Genomic DNA, 15,634 nt, shown 5'->3' with positions numbered 1-15,634 from the left:
ATATTAACTCATTCTTTAACAGCAATGGACAGCATTATGGTGTTTTTCCTTTTGTCTTTTCCTATTAATCTGTGTATGCTTTGTAGCCTATGTTTTAAACAGTTTAACATGTTTTCCACATAATACATAGTAATAAACATATATTAACCATTTACTGAGTACCTCCCAGGTTGCTTAATGGTTTATACGCATCATCTTATTCTTACAATTCTGTGATTTAGGTATTAAAGATTACATAATTGGCACAGGATAGTTATGAAGAATGAAGAGTTATGACTCCTTAACTTTAAAAAAAGAGCATTATTTACAGTGATTACATAATAGTTCACCAAGTGGATGTACTCACCAACTGGATCTACTCTATTTAACCTCTCTCACTGTTACACATTTAGGGTATTTCCAATTGTTTCCTAGAGAATACCCCTAAATTGCCTAAATATACAAATTCCTGCTAGGTCATTGTTCCTAAGGACTTCTGGTACTTCTCCTTCAATGAATTAATAGCTCCTTATTGGGGCTCAAATAACGTATTATTTCCTAGTCCTCCTCAACCAGGTGCCACTAGAAAGTTAAGTCCTAAGTCATCCACTACACATAATGAATTAGCTTCTCTCTGTGCATGAAGAATGATGCTATGTACCATCATTCTCTTTGTGCTTTATGCACAGCTGTAGGTATGTCCCTAATCCTAAATTACAGTTGCACTAATTCTAATTTGTAGAATGATGGAAATAAAAGCCTCTGCCAGTAGGGCAGTGTTAAATCTTCAGACTCTTTCAACATATTTTACTCTGGCTCCTACAAATTCAATGTCACTTGTCAATTCCTGGGTAGAGTAGGAACAGCATCATCTTTGGAGGTTCTCTGCAGGTGTCCAAAGGAACTCACTTTGATGTGTTGAGGTAGTCTTAAAACAATCAAGGAACCATCTCTGGTTGCATAAAAGTGTTAAGGGCAGCCTGTCACCAGACTAAGCCTTCTGTTCTAGCAAACCATCAGTCCTCTCCTCTCCTGGATTAACATCAGTTAATGTGGATACGTGGGGGTTGACAGCATGGGAACCATGTTTTCATTTCATCCAATTCCTTTTCCTAGCCTGTTGACGACCTGTGGTAGGCTCCACAGGTACAGCACTGACGAATTTTCACCATGTCAAATTCCTGATGCGAAGTTTATGTATCTGGATAACACTGATCTCTTCCTACCCATTTTATTGAATCCTCTCTGGTTTCATTTGCCTTCATCTGTATTCACTCATTAGCCCCTTGATCACCTCCCTGCTTTTGCACTCAACAGAACATGCTGGGATTTAAGATGTTTGCAAAAACACTCAAAAACCAAGAAGAGACAGCAATTCATTGCATGCCAAAGTGTCCTAAGACTAGGGAACATATGCTAGGATTAAAATGACTGCAAGCCTGCTTGCAGGCCACTGGTGAAAAGCAGCAAGGACTTGCGTTTTTCTTGGCACCAGCTAAGACTACGGGGAAAGGAACTTCTAAAGTTAGCCAGTTAAACAGGCTATATTCAGACAATGGACTTTGGCAAGTTAATCAGAAAGGCAACACGGAGCACTTGTGAACTAAGAATTGACAGGATAAAGAACTGACACAATCCTGCTAGCAGAACTAGCAGGGTAACAACAGTCATGAAGCAGGAGCAAGGGTAGAGAGTGCAGGTCTGAGAATATACGAGCTGTGTTATTATCCCTAGTAATTCTAGGGGTGGCAAACGCCTGGCCCACATCCCTGTCCCTGGAGAGTGGGAACTCTGTAACTCATTTATTTCTTGCCCTGAAACACAGCAGGTCTTAAATGTCAGCTGAATGACGAGGAATGGAGAGGAAGGGAATGACTCAGAGATTTTGAACAAGAAGGTGACATGCTAAATGTTGGACAAAGGCAAAAAAAAAAAAGTATCTCTGTACCTCCTCTTCCTGGCTCTACCATCACCAGTGGTAGAATTCTTTTCAGTTCCGAATTTTTTTTTTTTTTTTTTTTTTTAACTGAGACCGCAAGATACAAAGTATGATTCGTGCCCTTTAGTTCTTGTGATTTCAAGACCTTGGAGAATTCTAAGATCTGATGTTGTATTCCATCGCTTCTCGGCCTTTTGGCTAAGATCAAGTGTGATGTTGTATTCCAGACTTGAAAGCAGGCTTGGTGGTACAGAGAATAGTAATTCAGAATAACGAGGATAACCTCTGCACAGGCTGAGAACACTGATCCATTATAAAAACGAATTCTCCCACCTGATCACCACTTCCTTCTATTGTGCTACAACTAACTTTCTGACAACGGCTTTCCTACAGCACTGAATCCGAGATCCACTGTACTCTCCCACTCTCTAGGTGCTCAATACTTGCACAAAGGCTTCTCCTTAACCGAGAATGTTGAACTAATCATAAGCTTCCCTATGAAATCCCAACTCTTTCAAGATGGCAAAAACAAGCAGCTGCCTAAGAGATGCTGAGTTTTCTTGGGGTGAAATGTCTTGAAATTAGATAAAGGTGATGGCTGCACAGGCACTGGGAATGTACTTAAATGCCACGGAATGGGACATTTCGAGGTGGTCAATTTCACGTTACGTGAGCTTTCCTTGTGTTAAAAAGAGAAAAACAACTGCGCGGCGCACCAGGGATGCCATCTGCGGTGCGGACTCGGGCCCTCCCAGCGCGCTCGACCTTTCACCTGGAGAACGTCCAAGGCTCGCTCAGGGTAGAGATTTTTATCCTTCTCTGTCCTTTGTGAGAGCCGCCCAGGGCCGAGACCCGCCGGAGGGGCAGAGGGGGTTTCAAAACGCCTCCCCTCCCCGACCCCAGGGAGGAAGCCTTTGTGCGCCACAGCCTTGATCTCCGCGAGGGGTGGGCTCTGAGGAAGCTGCGCTCTCCCGTCGTCCCCCGGCGAGCTCCCGCCCTCCCGGCGCCCCCCCGAGGGAGGGGCCCGGCCCCCAACCCCGGCCCCCAACGCCGGCGCCCCAGGGTTCGCGGCGGCCGCCTCGCCGGCCGGGCACTCACGCACACGCGGCGCCCCCCACCCCACGCACGCGGCGGCGCGCGGCCTGTTGGGAAACGTAGTTCCCCGGGCGCCCGGCTCCCGCGGAGCGGCCCCGCCCGGGCTTGTTTACCTCTGCAAGCCGGGGAGAGGAGAGCAGGGCGGCGAGGCGGCGGCCGCGGAGCGGGCCGGGCGCCCTGCCGCCGTGACCTCCTCGCGGGGGCCGAGGTGAACCAATGTCACCCGTCCGACCGCGCGCCCCGGCCACTCACCAGGGTGAGGGCGGCCCGGGTGGGCTGCAGCTTCCTCTTGCTCACAGCCCGGACAGTGGCCCGGACTAACGAAGCCGACATCGTCGCTGTCCCGGCGCCCGGGTACCTCGGACGGGAGCTCGGCCACCTCAGCCTCTCTCCATGGACACGGCGGCCGCATTGACGCCACAGGCTCCGGCGCACGGCGCCGCAAGTCCCGCCCCGCGCGGGCCCGCCCCGCCGCCGCCATTGGGCGGGCCGCGTGAGTGACAGGCGGAGGGCGGGGCGCGGCTCTGGGCCGTGGGCACGTGACGGGGGGCCGCACGGGCCGGGGGCGGGAGGGCGGGGGCGACGGGCCAGGGGTCTGCGCCGGGTCCGCCTCGGCGCGGCGGGGGGAGTGGGCTTTGGGCCTGTGGAGTGACTGCCCCCGGGCAAGGTGCGGCGTCACTGCTTCAGGACGCCGGGCACGAGAGCCGTGCTCTCCGAGGCCTGGGGACTCGCGTTTGTCTTCCCTTTGGTCCCGCTGGGCAGCGCTTCCGAGCACAGAATCACGGCCGAGGCGGGAAGCCAGCGGCCCAGCCACCCCCTCCTCCAGGGCCGTGCTGCAGGGGCTGCTGGAGGACGGTGCTCCTGTAACTTTGGCTTCTAGGTGCCCGCGGACGGGGAACCCAGCCCAGCCCGAGGGTGTGATCGGGCCGCTCCGCAGCTCTCAGGCGAGAACCACTGAATGAGCGTGGTGGACACCTGTTGTTTGTCCGGCCTGGTGGCCGCGCCAGGGCTTCTGCCTCTTAATTCTGCATGACACCAGGTACACGGAGGACGCCTGGTAAGTGGAGAGCCCAGGAACGGAGGAGAGGTCTAGACAGGACTCGGGAGCAGAACAGGAGGGCGGGGCTTTTCTCGTGGCCGCGCTTGTAGGGGGAAAGGAGGTGCGGCGGGGGTGGTGCTGGGGAGGAGAGCTTCTTGCTCAGTGTTGCGGCGTGGAAAGAACTAATCAGTGAAGTGTGTTTTTAGAGCCCAGTTTAGCTTTCACCCCCCTAAAGCCTACAGGATTGGATGATTCAAAATCCCCTTAAGTAGTTCTATCTCCGTTACTGAAATACGACTGCATGACGGTAAGAGAACGGTCCTCTTTGCCTCACCGTTTGTTAGCAAACGGTGAGGTTAGGGGATGGGAATATGTTGGGAGTGTCTTGGCTTCACCTGACGAGCTGGGTGGGTGATTTGGCGCAGGTGTTTTACTTCTCATGCCCTTCCTACAGACGCGGTGAAGATGAAATGAAAGGCCCTTGGAAGGGTGTACCAGCAACTCAATAAACGTTGCTAGTTTTTCGTGGATATTTAAAGAGGTCATCTATTGTGAAACTGATACAATGGTGGATAGACATGCCGTTATACGTTTGGCCAAACCCATAGAACATATCAGACCAAGAATGCATCCTAATGTAAACAATGGACTTTGGGTGATAATGTTGTGTCCACATAGGTTCCTCAGTTGTAACAAATAACCCCGCACTGGTGCAGGCTGTCGATGGTGGAGGATTTGGGCTCAAATGGGCCGGGGAGGGGGCGGGGGGCAGACGGGTATGTTCAAACTCTGCACTCTCCATTCAGTTTTGTTGTGAACCAAAAGCTGCTTCAAAAAATAAAATGTGTTAATAAAATGTTAAAAAAAAAAAGATGCCATGTATCATTCTTGTTGAAATACCATAAGGTAGTTGTGTAGCATTTTATAGGTTTCAAAAGCACCCTTGGGCACACGGTCTCATAGTAGCCTCACAATTTTAGGCTGAGTAGGCAGGAGCTAGTTTAAGTAGGATGGCTAGTTTAAAAATGATGCATAAACTCCGGCCTTTTAGGATAATGCATTAGAAAAAGATTTTAAAAATCTAGTACTAAATTTGGATTTAGGATCCCCATGTATGTTTAAATCTTTCATCTATTTAATACACACTACTCAGTTTTTAACTTGGTTGGCTGTTTTGCATGTGAGTGGTAAGTCACATAATCTACTTGTTAGTGGGGTCAGGCATACCTAATGTTATTTGAACTGCTGCAGCTTCCTCAGATAAACTGGCATTAAAAGAAGGTTTTCAAGACTATATTAAGAAATATGTGGGCTCCCTTATCTCAGGGCAGCAGCTGTCCTGGGGTGTCATGAGGAGGGTATGGTAACTATAGATGGAGTTGGCAACCACTTTTAGATTTCCACCAATAGGTTAAAAACTTTATATGGGAAAATGTTCAATGGTGCACTTTGGGCCTTAGTTTCAAGAGTTTTAGACATTTCAAAAAGTGTTTTTCCTATTAAGGCCTCACTTCTCTGTGAAAGGGCAGGTGTGACTTCTATTTTTATAGGCAAGGAAATTGAACTGCCATGATGTTAGGGGGGATTGTCACACTCTCAGCTGGAAAACCAGCAGACCCAGACCCTAATTAAGTCTAGAATTCCACCCAGGGAAGCATGCTAAATTCTTGTCTGTTGTCTAAACATACCTGCTTTTGAAGAAAAAAATACTGAGCACATCTTTACAGTTTTATGGGACTTTGTTGAATTGATTGCTTTCCACAGTTTTTTTTTTTTTCTTTTTGCTATGAACTCTATCGACCTATCTACCCAGGATTTTTTTTTTCCACTTAGGAAACTTTTTTTTTTTTAATATTAAATAGAATCATTTGTGAAACACATTTGAAAATGAAAAGTAAACTGAAGTGATGTCAGAACATTTTAGTAACATCTCTGTGTGCAGATTGTTGATAACAGTACCCACTGAGCAAGGGATTAGAAAGTGTGGACTGGGGCTGTAAAAATAGATTTCATTTTCTTGTTTACTCGAGAGAAAGAAGAAAGGAAATCATGCTAGTGGAGCATTTGTGAAATTTGTGGAGGGACAGGCCAGCTGCATTCGAATGATAACTATGCCCTGGGAGCAGGCCTCAGCATGGAGCAGATGCACCTGTCCCCTAGCTGGGGAAGGGACTGTGACTGGCGCCATCCATTCTCCAGGCCTGGTAAATACTGGTCACTGTCCCATTGGGCCAGTGTGAGGGACTGAAATCTAACACAGGAATGAGAATAAAATGTAGGAAGCTTTTAAACATTCTTCATGGTTTCCATAAAAAGGAAGATAATAAACTTGAATGAGAGGAAAAGGGAAGGTGGCGGAGTTAAGTGAGGATGATTAGAAGTGAAATGACAAAATTCATGTGAGAGCAAACAGCAGAATGAACACCAAATCCGGCCAGTCATGTAGAGATTAAGTTTTCCTGGCATGAAGGAAAAGAATAATAAAGAAATACTGAAAAAGGAAAAAAGTTTTCTGAGAAAAAAAATTAAGAACATACCTTCCCAAGTTGAAAAAAACCAACCACCAAAAAAACCAAACTGGACTAGGGAGATACATGGGATTCGCTTTTTGTTTTAGACAAAAGTGACTAACATAAAACTTATAGGGACAAATAAACACTGAAGCACCCAACCATAAAAATAAAACCTACAAAGGAACAAAAATTAGGCTGGCTTCCGATTTCTACTAGTATGCCAGAAGACAGTATTAATAAATAGGCTTTCCAAAGAAAGTGTGACAAGAATTGTGTGCCAAGTCAAGCTCATTTTCATGCTGAAGGCAGGAGAAATCAGAAAAGCAAGCTTCTGCCCAGGGTACATAATTCACGAGATTAATTCTGGACTTTGGGTTCATTCAAAATGAGTAAGGAACTAATCTCTTCTATCACAACTTCCCAAATTCTGTAGGTAATTTTGATAGGATTCTTCTTTAACTGGAGCATGTCTGTAAGTGGGTGAAAGGAAGGACTCTTCTAACTGGGAACGCTTGCCCAGCAAACACCCTCCCCATCCTTCGCTGTCTTCATCCTGCCAAGTCTGTGCCTCTCCTGTGGGCATTCCCAGTGCTTGGCACACAGTGGGGTCAACAAACAGTAGATTGCTTGAGCACAAGTATAGGGAGCAAGAGATAAAGAGGAGCAGATCTGTACTCACTCCCATCTGGTTTCCTTATGAAATTTAGGACTCTCACTAGAAAGTAATGTGGATAAAATTACAGGTTGAAATTTTGATTTTATTTCAAAATGATAAATAAACCGAGGCATAGTTCTGACCACATACTACTTCTGGAGGGCTTGTGGAGTTAGAGAAACAGTTCCAGGAGGGTTCCAGTCAGACGGAAAAGGACACCAACCAAACTTGTGATTGATTGGTGGAGATGGCCTCTTTAATCCTCAGGGATTTTTAAAAGTTCTCCACTCTAATTTCTGAGTATCATAAAAAGTAAAAAGCACTTCTCTTTTGTCATTTTTCCTTTGAAAATGTTTTTAGCAGCAAGCAGGACTACTTGTTTTCCTTACTTCATTTTTATGAGCATAGTAATTCTATGTCAACTTTCTTAAAATCGGAGAGGGAAAAAACCCCAGAGCCCCTCAGTGGCGCTGCTGACTCACAGAAGGCTCGCATAAATAGGTACTCAAGTTCTCATTGTCACTTCTACAAATACCAATAAAATAAGGTTTGTAAATCGTAAATACAGTAGTAGCAGTTCACACATATTTGATATGCTTTCACACAAGGATTCAGTAAACAACAATAAATATAATTTCCCCTCTTCGAAACAAAAAAGGGATTTATAGGTGAAAAAAAGGGTTAATTTACTCAGGGTTTATCAGCACATCACTTTTAGTGTGCTTTGAAAGAATTAAAAACCATGAAATTGTATTCTCTGAATACTGGCCCACAGTTACCCATTTTTTTTTTTTTTTAAATCTGGCTTAAAAAAAAAAAAACCTGGCTTAAATAAATACATCATGGCTTTCTCTTAAAATCTTACATCTATGGGGATTTGTGGTAGGTGAGACTATATTAATTTTTTTCCTCATTAACAATTTCATTAAGTTTAAAAAAATCTGACATTTCCCTTAAATGTTAAGTTGAAGCCTGATCTAAGCTGCTGTGTCCTGTGAAATGAACCTAATTTCAAAGTGAATGGGAATGCCTGAGTGGCCATTTAGAGTGCTGCATTTTTTCCTTCCCTCATGATTCCTGCTGGGTCCTCTTCGCTGAGGCTTTTCCCTGAGTCATATATTTACTGGAAAGGCTACCTAGAGGGGGGGAAAAAACAAAACCCAACATAAATAAAACAAGCCTTACTTTATCAAAAAGCCATAAAATTACTACTTATTAATTATTTACAGAAACTTTTCCCACTGGGATTGGTCACTTATTGTGAATTGAGTAAGCAGGCTAGATATAAAAAAGGTATGTATGGAACATGATCTATTAAACACAAACCTAGTCAAAATTCTTTCTAAATGCAAGCAAGTTGCTAGAGTGACATCATTCTAATACACTAGCATGTTCACTACTTCCATGTTGGTTCAGAGGGCCAGGTGGACTTTTCAAACCTCCACTTTGCATAGATCAGTGCCTTCATTTACAACCACACAGAACAGATTGCAACAAATTCTTTGGTTAGAAAGAAATATCTTGCATCATTACTTTGCAGATATGAACCCGTGAGTGGTGACATTCTAGCAATAACTTAGAAAAAAAAAGGAAATTTATTGTATTTACAGGTAAAGGACAGAAATGTGGATTACTAATTAAAACCATACTACAGAAGAGTTAATAAGTTTTGTTCTGGAGTGTAAGCAAATAGATCAATGAAACAAGAAAAACAGAAATTCTTAAGTGATTACATTTAAGAAAGGAGTATATAACAAACGTTGCATTTCTAACCAATGAGGTGAAGTATGGATTGTTCAATAGCTGGTACCATGTCAAAGAAGTCATTTTGGGAGGGAGGGGAGAGTTTTCTTTCCCACAACATATCCTTCCTCTCCATCCCAATTCCAAGTGAATTACCGAATTAAATATAAGAGCATCAGAATATAAGGAGTAGCGAATATTTATATAATTTTGGGGTCAGGAGGTTTCCTAAGCATACCACCTTCACCTATGAGAAAGGCTTGGTATGCTCAGTACTCAAGCAAGTCAACAGGGGAAAGAGGAACACTAATATATAGCTGGGGAGATAAAAAGCAATATATGGAAAAGGGAAAAAGTATATGAGTATATATAAAAAACATTAAGCATCAGTGAGTAATCAAAGAAATGCAAATTAAAACAACTTTTGATTACCAAATTGAAAGATCAGAAGGACAAGAGAGGTGAGTTGGAATTTTGCTAACTGAATAATCATAGAAATCTTATAAAAGTATGCCAATAACTTATGTGTCCAAAACTTGTGATATGACTGAATATATGATGGACATAATGGAATACTAGGTTTGCAAAGACGGATGATAATGTCAAAAGGTTATAAAACCACATGAATAGTATTTTCATAAAAACTAAAAATTAGGGGATCCCTGGGTGGCGCAGCGGTTTGGCGCCTGCCTTTGGCCCAGGGTGCGATCCTGGAGACCCGGGATCGAATCCCACGTCGGGCTCCCGGTGCATGGAGCCTGCTTCTCCCTCTGCCTGTGTCTCTGCCTCTCTCTCTCTCTCTGTGTGACTATCATAAATAAATAAAAATTAAAACAAACAAACAAACAAAAAACTAAAAGGGATGCCTGGGTGGCTCAGTTGGTTAAGTGTCTCACTCTTGATTTCGGTTTAGGTCTTGATCTCAGGGTTGTGAGTTAAGTCCTGCATTGGGCTTCACACTAGGCATGGAGCCTACTTAAAAAAAAAAAGACCACACACAAAACCCACTAAAAATTAAAACCAAACAAAAAACCCATCAATCAAATGTTTGGTGCCTCATTTTCCTTATCTGCAAAATGTCGGCCATTAGGGAAGCCCAGGTGGCTCAGCGGTTTAGCGCTGCCTTCGGCCCAGGGCGTGATCCTGGAGACCCGGGATTGAGTCCCAGGTCGTGCTCCCTGCATGAAGCCTGCTTCTCCCTCTGCCTGTGCCCTCCACCGTCTCTCTCATGAATAAATAAATAAAATCTTTAAAAAAAAAAAGGGCCATTATACCTACCTCCTTGGAGCTATTCTGAAGATTAAATAAATTGATACAGGTAAAACAACTGAACAGTACCTGGCACATAGGAAAGTACTCAATAAATGTTAGCTGTTATTAGTACATTGATGTGAAAACATGGGAAGACTTTATTTCCCAAACCTAAATAGTAATTATGCTCTAGAATGAAGCATAAATTTTATTTTATTCATTTTGCTTATCTACATTGACTAAAGCAAACATATTAAGTATGCAAATTGAAACTTATGCCCTCCAGAAGCAAACTTTTCAAAGCAGAGCATCCAGACAGTCAACTCACAGTGAAAAATGAGTGATATCACCAAGAAGCAAAGCACTCTCCTGTGGTATTTAACTCTAGAGCATTGACTGGTCTATAGACAACAAATCCTTGATATTCTGAATTGCCCAAAGTGTCAAGGATAGACTTTTCATTCAAGGGACAACAAATTTAGCTTACTATACCTCATACTTTACACACAATCCAGATGGGTTAAAGATCCAAACAGAAAAAATAAAATTTTAGAACTATTAGAAGATATTATAGATGGATATGTTTATGAAACTCAGGGAAGAATTTTTTTATAAAGATTTTATGTATTTATTCATGAGAGACACAGAGAGGCAGAGACATAGGCAGAGGGAGAAGCAGACTCCCCACGGGGAGCCTGATATGGGACCCCGGGATCACACCCTGAGCTGAAGGCAGATGCTCAACCATTGAGCTACCCAGGCATCTCTCAGGGAGTATTTTCTTAAAGATGACCTTAAAATCATTGAGCTACATGAACATGAAAACTAACTATGGAAAAATCCATCAATGATTATCTCAAAATTTAAAACTTTGGAGTGGCAACAGACACAAGTTGAAAAACAAAATAAATTGGAGGAAGATATCTGGAATGTATGTAAAGGAGCAGTATTCAGAATAAATGAATATTTAACAAATTAATAAGGAAATAATAAAGTAACAGGAAAATAGGCAAACGATAGGAACAGGGATTTCACAGAACTCCAATTGGTCAACAAACATATAAAAAGGGGCAATGATAGGAACAGAGAATTTAAGAAGAATAACTCTAATTGGCTAATAAACATAAATAGCATCACCAGTCAAGAAAATATACATTAGAACAACACCAAAATATTTTTCACCCATTAGATTTGTGAAAATAAACACTGCTGGTGGGAGTGGCAATTATTTCAACTAATAACCTGATAATATTTAACTAAGGTGAAAATGCACATAGGCTATGACTTAACAGTCTGCTCTCTAGACACACAAGCTATACAGAATATCTCATACTTGCTGAAGGAGACTCAGACAAGAATGTTCACTACAGCACTGTTTATAATGGCAAGAACCCAAATGCAATCCAAATGCTCATGTGCTAGGTAATGGATAATACATCCTATATTCATACATGGAATACTGGAAAGAAAATAAAACTCACACTATATACAGCAATATATATAAATTTCAAAATCACTTCATTAAATTGATATGGAAAAGGAGAGTACAAAACATTATTATACAGTATACACCATTTAAATTAAAAAATTCACCAAGGCCATAGATGTTAAAGGATACATACATAAGTTTAAACTTGGAGAACATCTGAACTCTTAATAACTGATGCCTCTGGGGTAGAAGGGGACATGAAGAATGGAGTGGGTCTGGGATGGTAGTCAAAGGGTACTTCGACCATCTTAATGATCTTTTATTGAAAAAAGATTGAAAATGTGAAGTAAAATAAGGTCAATTCTCTGGGAGATGAGTTATATTTGTATCTTTATATTTTCCCCAAAACGTTAGGAGACCACTTTTTTCTAAGAATAGTACTAATAGTCTTATTACTACATCCCATATGTAAAAAACAAAAAACAACAACAAAAAACAAATCTCATCATACCTGAAGAAATTTCATATAAAAATGTGCATGTAGGGGCACCTGGATGGCTCAAGGGTTGAGCATCTGCCTTTGGCTCCGGGTGTGATCCTGGAGTCCTGGGATCAAGTCCCACATCGGGCTCCCTGCAGGGAGCCTGCTTTTCCCTCTGCCTGTGTCTCTGCCTCTCTGTGTCTCTCTCCTGAATAAATAAAATCTTAAAAAACAATGTGCATGTAAAAATACTAAAACCACTAGAAATAAAACATGGATGAACTTGTATGTAATCTGAGGGGGAAGAACATGAAATTTATAGCTCTATAAGCCTGACTTGAAATCACCTAAAAGTTGGCTAGATGAAACTACTAAAACCAACAAGCAACCAACTCCTATAGAGCAAATCAAATAAAAAATGAGGCTGAAGGAATAATAGGAGTGATCAGGGTGAAGGATAGAACACATATGACAAAGCATGAATGGATTTCCATGTGGAAAGGGCTATAAACAAAGACAAATTACCTAATTAAAATATACAATGACAGGAACATGAATACAGATGAAAACATGTGAAAAACAGGAGACTTCAATGGAGAATACAAGCTGATGGACAAAAAGGCTATTCCCGTGAAGTGAGGGTCTGGGGGACAGGCAGTCAGGGGCTCTCTAGGATGGTCAATGATCCATTTTGGCGTCACTGGTGTCATTGCCAGAAGGTGTGTACTTTTTTCAGCTATCATTCTACTGCTTAGGAATTTATCCTGAGGAAGTAACTAGGCAAATATGCCTGGGAGTGTTTGATATAAACAGTGCTCTTTAAACTTGGGTACATGTATTCCTGAGCCAACTGAATAAGATGAGCAGGCAGGGAGCTTTAAGGGGACTTAACTGCAGTGACTCATGTCTACCTGGGTTCTTTCCGAGAATGCCTCTGTGGCTAAGGCTGTTAGCTGGTTCTCAGGAGGCACGCCAGTGTTCCTTGGCATGTCTCCTACTCATCTCAATCTTAATGTGGTACATGGCTCTGGGAAAAAACCTGAGCAGACAGGAAGGCAAATGAAATGCTGGTGTCTGTGGTAAATGTCAATGCCTCTAATAAAAGTTCCAAATTTTTAACTTTTGTAAAATTACATTGATAGCTGATGATCATGACAAAAAATTCCTGATGATACATTACTATGTAATTTTTGGTAACTTAGTTAAAAAGGAATGGCAATAACTGAGTGACACTGTTTTTTTTTTTTTTTTTTTTTTTTTTTGAGAGTGACACTGTTGTAATACAACTTCCATTCCCAAAGAAAGTATATTTATTATTTTTAATATGCTATCATAAACACTAATGGGCTTTCTTGATGTTTGCCAACTATAAAGACAAAAAAGATTTGGAGTAAAAATGTAAGGGATACTGTTTAATTCCTGTAGTAAGTAGTATTGATCCAAAAATACATGAATGCCTGGGGAAAATCCCATCTATCTCATTAAACGGCAGTCATTTTTAGTATGTAAACATAAAAATTTTTTCACCCATAAAAAAGGCAATTTTTAAAAACTATAACATTTGTTTTGATCAATTATATATTCTAACACAAAAACTCAATTCAGAAGAAATTTTTACAGACTGATACAAAGCTTAAGAAATTCAATTTATAGGGGCACCTGGGTGCCTCAGTCAGTTAAGCATCTGCCTTTGGCTCAGGTCATGATCTTGGGGTCCTGGGATCAAGCCCTACATGGGGCTCCCTGTTTAGCACTGACTCTGCTTCTCCCTCTCCCTCTTCCCCTGGCTTATGCTCTTTCTCTCTAATAAATAAATAAAATCTTTTTAAAAAATCCAATTTATATAAATATTTTTGTTGCAGATAAGGAGGATATCCTGATCAATAAAATGCTTGAATCTTTTTTTTAAATTTCATTTTTAAGTAATCTTTATGCCCAAAGTGGGGCTTGAACTTACAACCCCAAGATCAAGAGTTTCATGCTCTATCCCCTGAGCCAGCCAGGCCCCCCTAAAATGCTTTAAATATATATGATAAAAATATACCATCTTAATGGAAGTAAAAGGAGTTCAAGGAAGAAAGTAAGATGACATAAAATTTCTGCCTGTTAAAGAGCTGTAAATGAATGGGTGGCAGAGATAAAAAAGCAGAGATATATATTAATTTCATCTGATATGTTTAAGGCTAATTGATAAGTTTTATTTTAAAATGTCAACATTTGGGCAGCCCGAGTGGCTCAGCAGTTTCGCACCGCCTTCAGCCTGGGGCGTGATCCTGGAGACCAGGGATTGAGTCCCACATCGGACTCCTTGCATGGAGCCTGCTTCTCCCTCTGCCTGTGTCTCTACCTCTTTCTCTGTGTGTATCTCATGAATAAATAATTAAAATCTTAAAAAAAGGTCAACATTTATTTTAAAAAATAAAACCTAGGAATTATATGTTTTGCAATTTCAATGAAAAATTTAGAGATCAACTTAAAAATATATGATATATATGGGCTTTCTACATTTTGGGGAAAGAATATGAAAGCAAAAATAGTTTTGGAGGACACTGACATACCAACTATTTGAAAAAAGCTAGTCCATTAATAAGGAATGATTAATAAATAATGGTATATTCATACACTGGTATATATACACTATTCATACACTATTCATACAATATCAAGAAGGGTATCAATAAGAATGATCTGTACTCACTGATAATAAGATCTCCCCATATTGTTTGCAAAGGTACTTCTGTTATTTTATTTCATTAAAGATTTTATTTTTTTAAGATTTTATTTATTCATGAGAGACACAGACAGAGAGAGAGGCAGAGACACAGGCAGAGGGGAGAGGCAGGCTCCATGCAGGGAGTCTGACATGGGACTCGATCCTGGGTCTCCAGGATCAGGCCCTGGACCGAAGGTGGCGCTAAACCGCTGAGCCACGTGGGGCTCACACTCACAACCCTGAGATCAAGAGTTGCATGTTGTACCAAATGAGCCAGCCAGACACCCCTATTTCTGTTATTTTAAATTTACTGTCATAAAGATTTCAAACCATGAGATTAAAATGGAATAAATGAAGAGACAAATGTGGTTTTTTTTGAAATGTAATTTTTCTTTGCAAAAAGAGGGAGGATTAAGGAATAGAGAAATGTCAGGGTTTTTTTTTGAGATTCTCATACTGAATAAATCATTATATGTAAACCAGAATAATTCCCTTATGCATGAAAATTAGTTGATCACTGTGGTCCTACAACCTCCACATAGTCCTGTTTTGTTACAAATTTCGATGATCTATTTGTTCTGTTAGTTAGAAGAGGGAAGGAACAGTGAGGCAGGAGACTGTTTACACAGTAACAAGGCAGTGATAACTTATTGAGGGATAATATGTGCCAGGTGCTGTGAGAAGAGCTTTAGGGATAGGAAATTAATCCTCACAACTGCCCTGTGAAGTGTCAGCCCCAATTTATTAAAGAAACTGAGGCACAGAGAAGTGTGAAAAGCCAGCAGATGGTTGGGCTG

The 15,634-nt window shown here is 41.6% G+C and overlaps 2 protein-coding genes and 1 long non-coding RNA gene across 15 annotated transcripts in view; 1 reads left to right on the top strand and 2 right to left on the bottom strand.

Annotated features, from left to right (window-relative positions):
- ISCA1 (iron-sulfur cluster assembly 1) overlaps positions 1-3,456 on the bottom strand; it is a 58,233-nt gene extending 54,777 nt beyond the window's left edge. For 2 of the 6 annotated variants that reach the window (XM_038526935.1, XM_038526938.1), the window contains exon 1: positions 2,691-2,930. Coding sequence is in view for 1 of the 6 variants with exons in the window: in XM_038526940.1 (XP_038382868.1) it covers positions 3,266-3,346 (81 nt within the window). In the remaining 5 variants the exon portion in view is untranslated. Of the gene's footprint in view, positions 1-2,690; positions 2,933-3,265 lie in introns of those variants that run through there. The other 4 variants (XM_038526940.1, XM_038526924.1, XM_038526937.1 and 1 more) reach the window with 4 other exon arrangements.
- On the top strand, positions 3,115-4,582 carry LOC111096394. Of its 2 annotated transcripts, none has more exons than XR_005354039.1 (2): positions 3,115-3,506; positions 3,894-4,582. It is a non-coding gene; the product is annotated as an uncharacterized LOC111096394 (long non-coding RNA). The 2 variants fall into 2 exon arrangements; XR_005354038.1 differs by lacking the exon at positions 3,115-3,506 and adding an exon at positions 3,589-3,680.
- A 2,720-nt stretch (positions 4,583-7,302) lies between these two features.
- The window catches only part of TUT7 (terminal uridylyl transferase 7), a 64,228-nt gene continuing 55,896 nt past the window's right edge, over positions 7,303-15,634 (bottom strand). For all 7 annotated transcript variants that reach the window (XM_038526905.1, XM_038526910.1, XM_038526909.1 and 4 more), the window contains one exon: positions 7,303-8,356. In XM_038526905.1, the coding sequence (XP_038382833.1) occupies positions 8,289-8,356 (68 nt within the window). In that variant the 3' untranslated portion in view covers positions 7,303-8,288. The remainder of the gene's footprint in view (positions 8,357-15,634) is intronic.

The sequence above is a fragment of the Canis lupus genome, chromosome 1 (assembly GCF_011100685.1).
Source record: "Canis lupus familiaris isolate Mischka breed German Shepherd chromosome 1, alternate assembly UU_Cfam_GSD_1.0, whole genome shotgun sequence".
Classification (NCBI taxonomy): Eukaryota; Metazoa; Chordata; class Mammalia; order Carnivora; family Canidae; genus Canis; species Canis lupus.
Note: the sequence above shows the minus strand (reverse complement) of the source record. Positions and strands in the feature narration are given on the sequence as shown.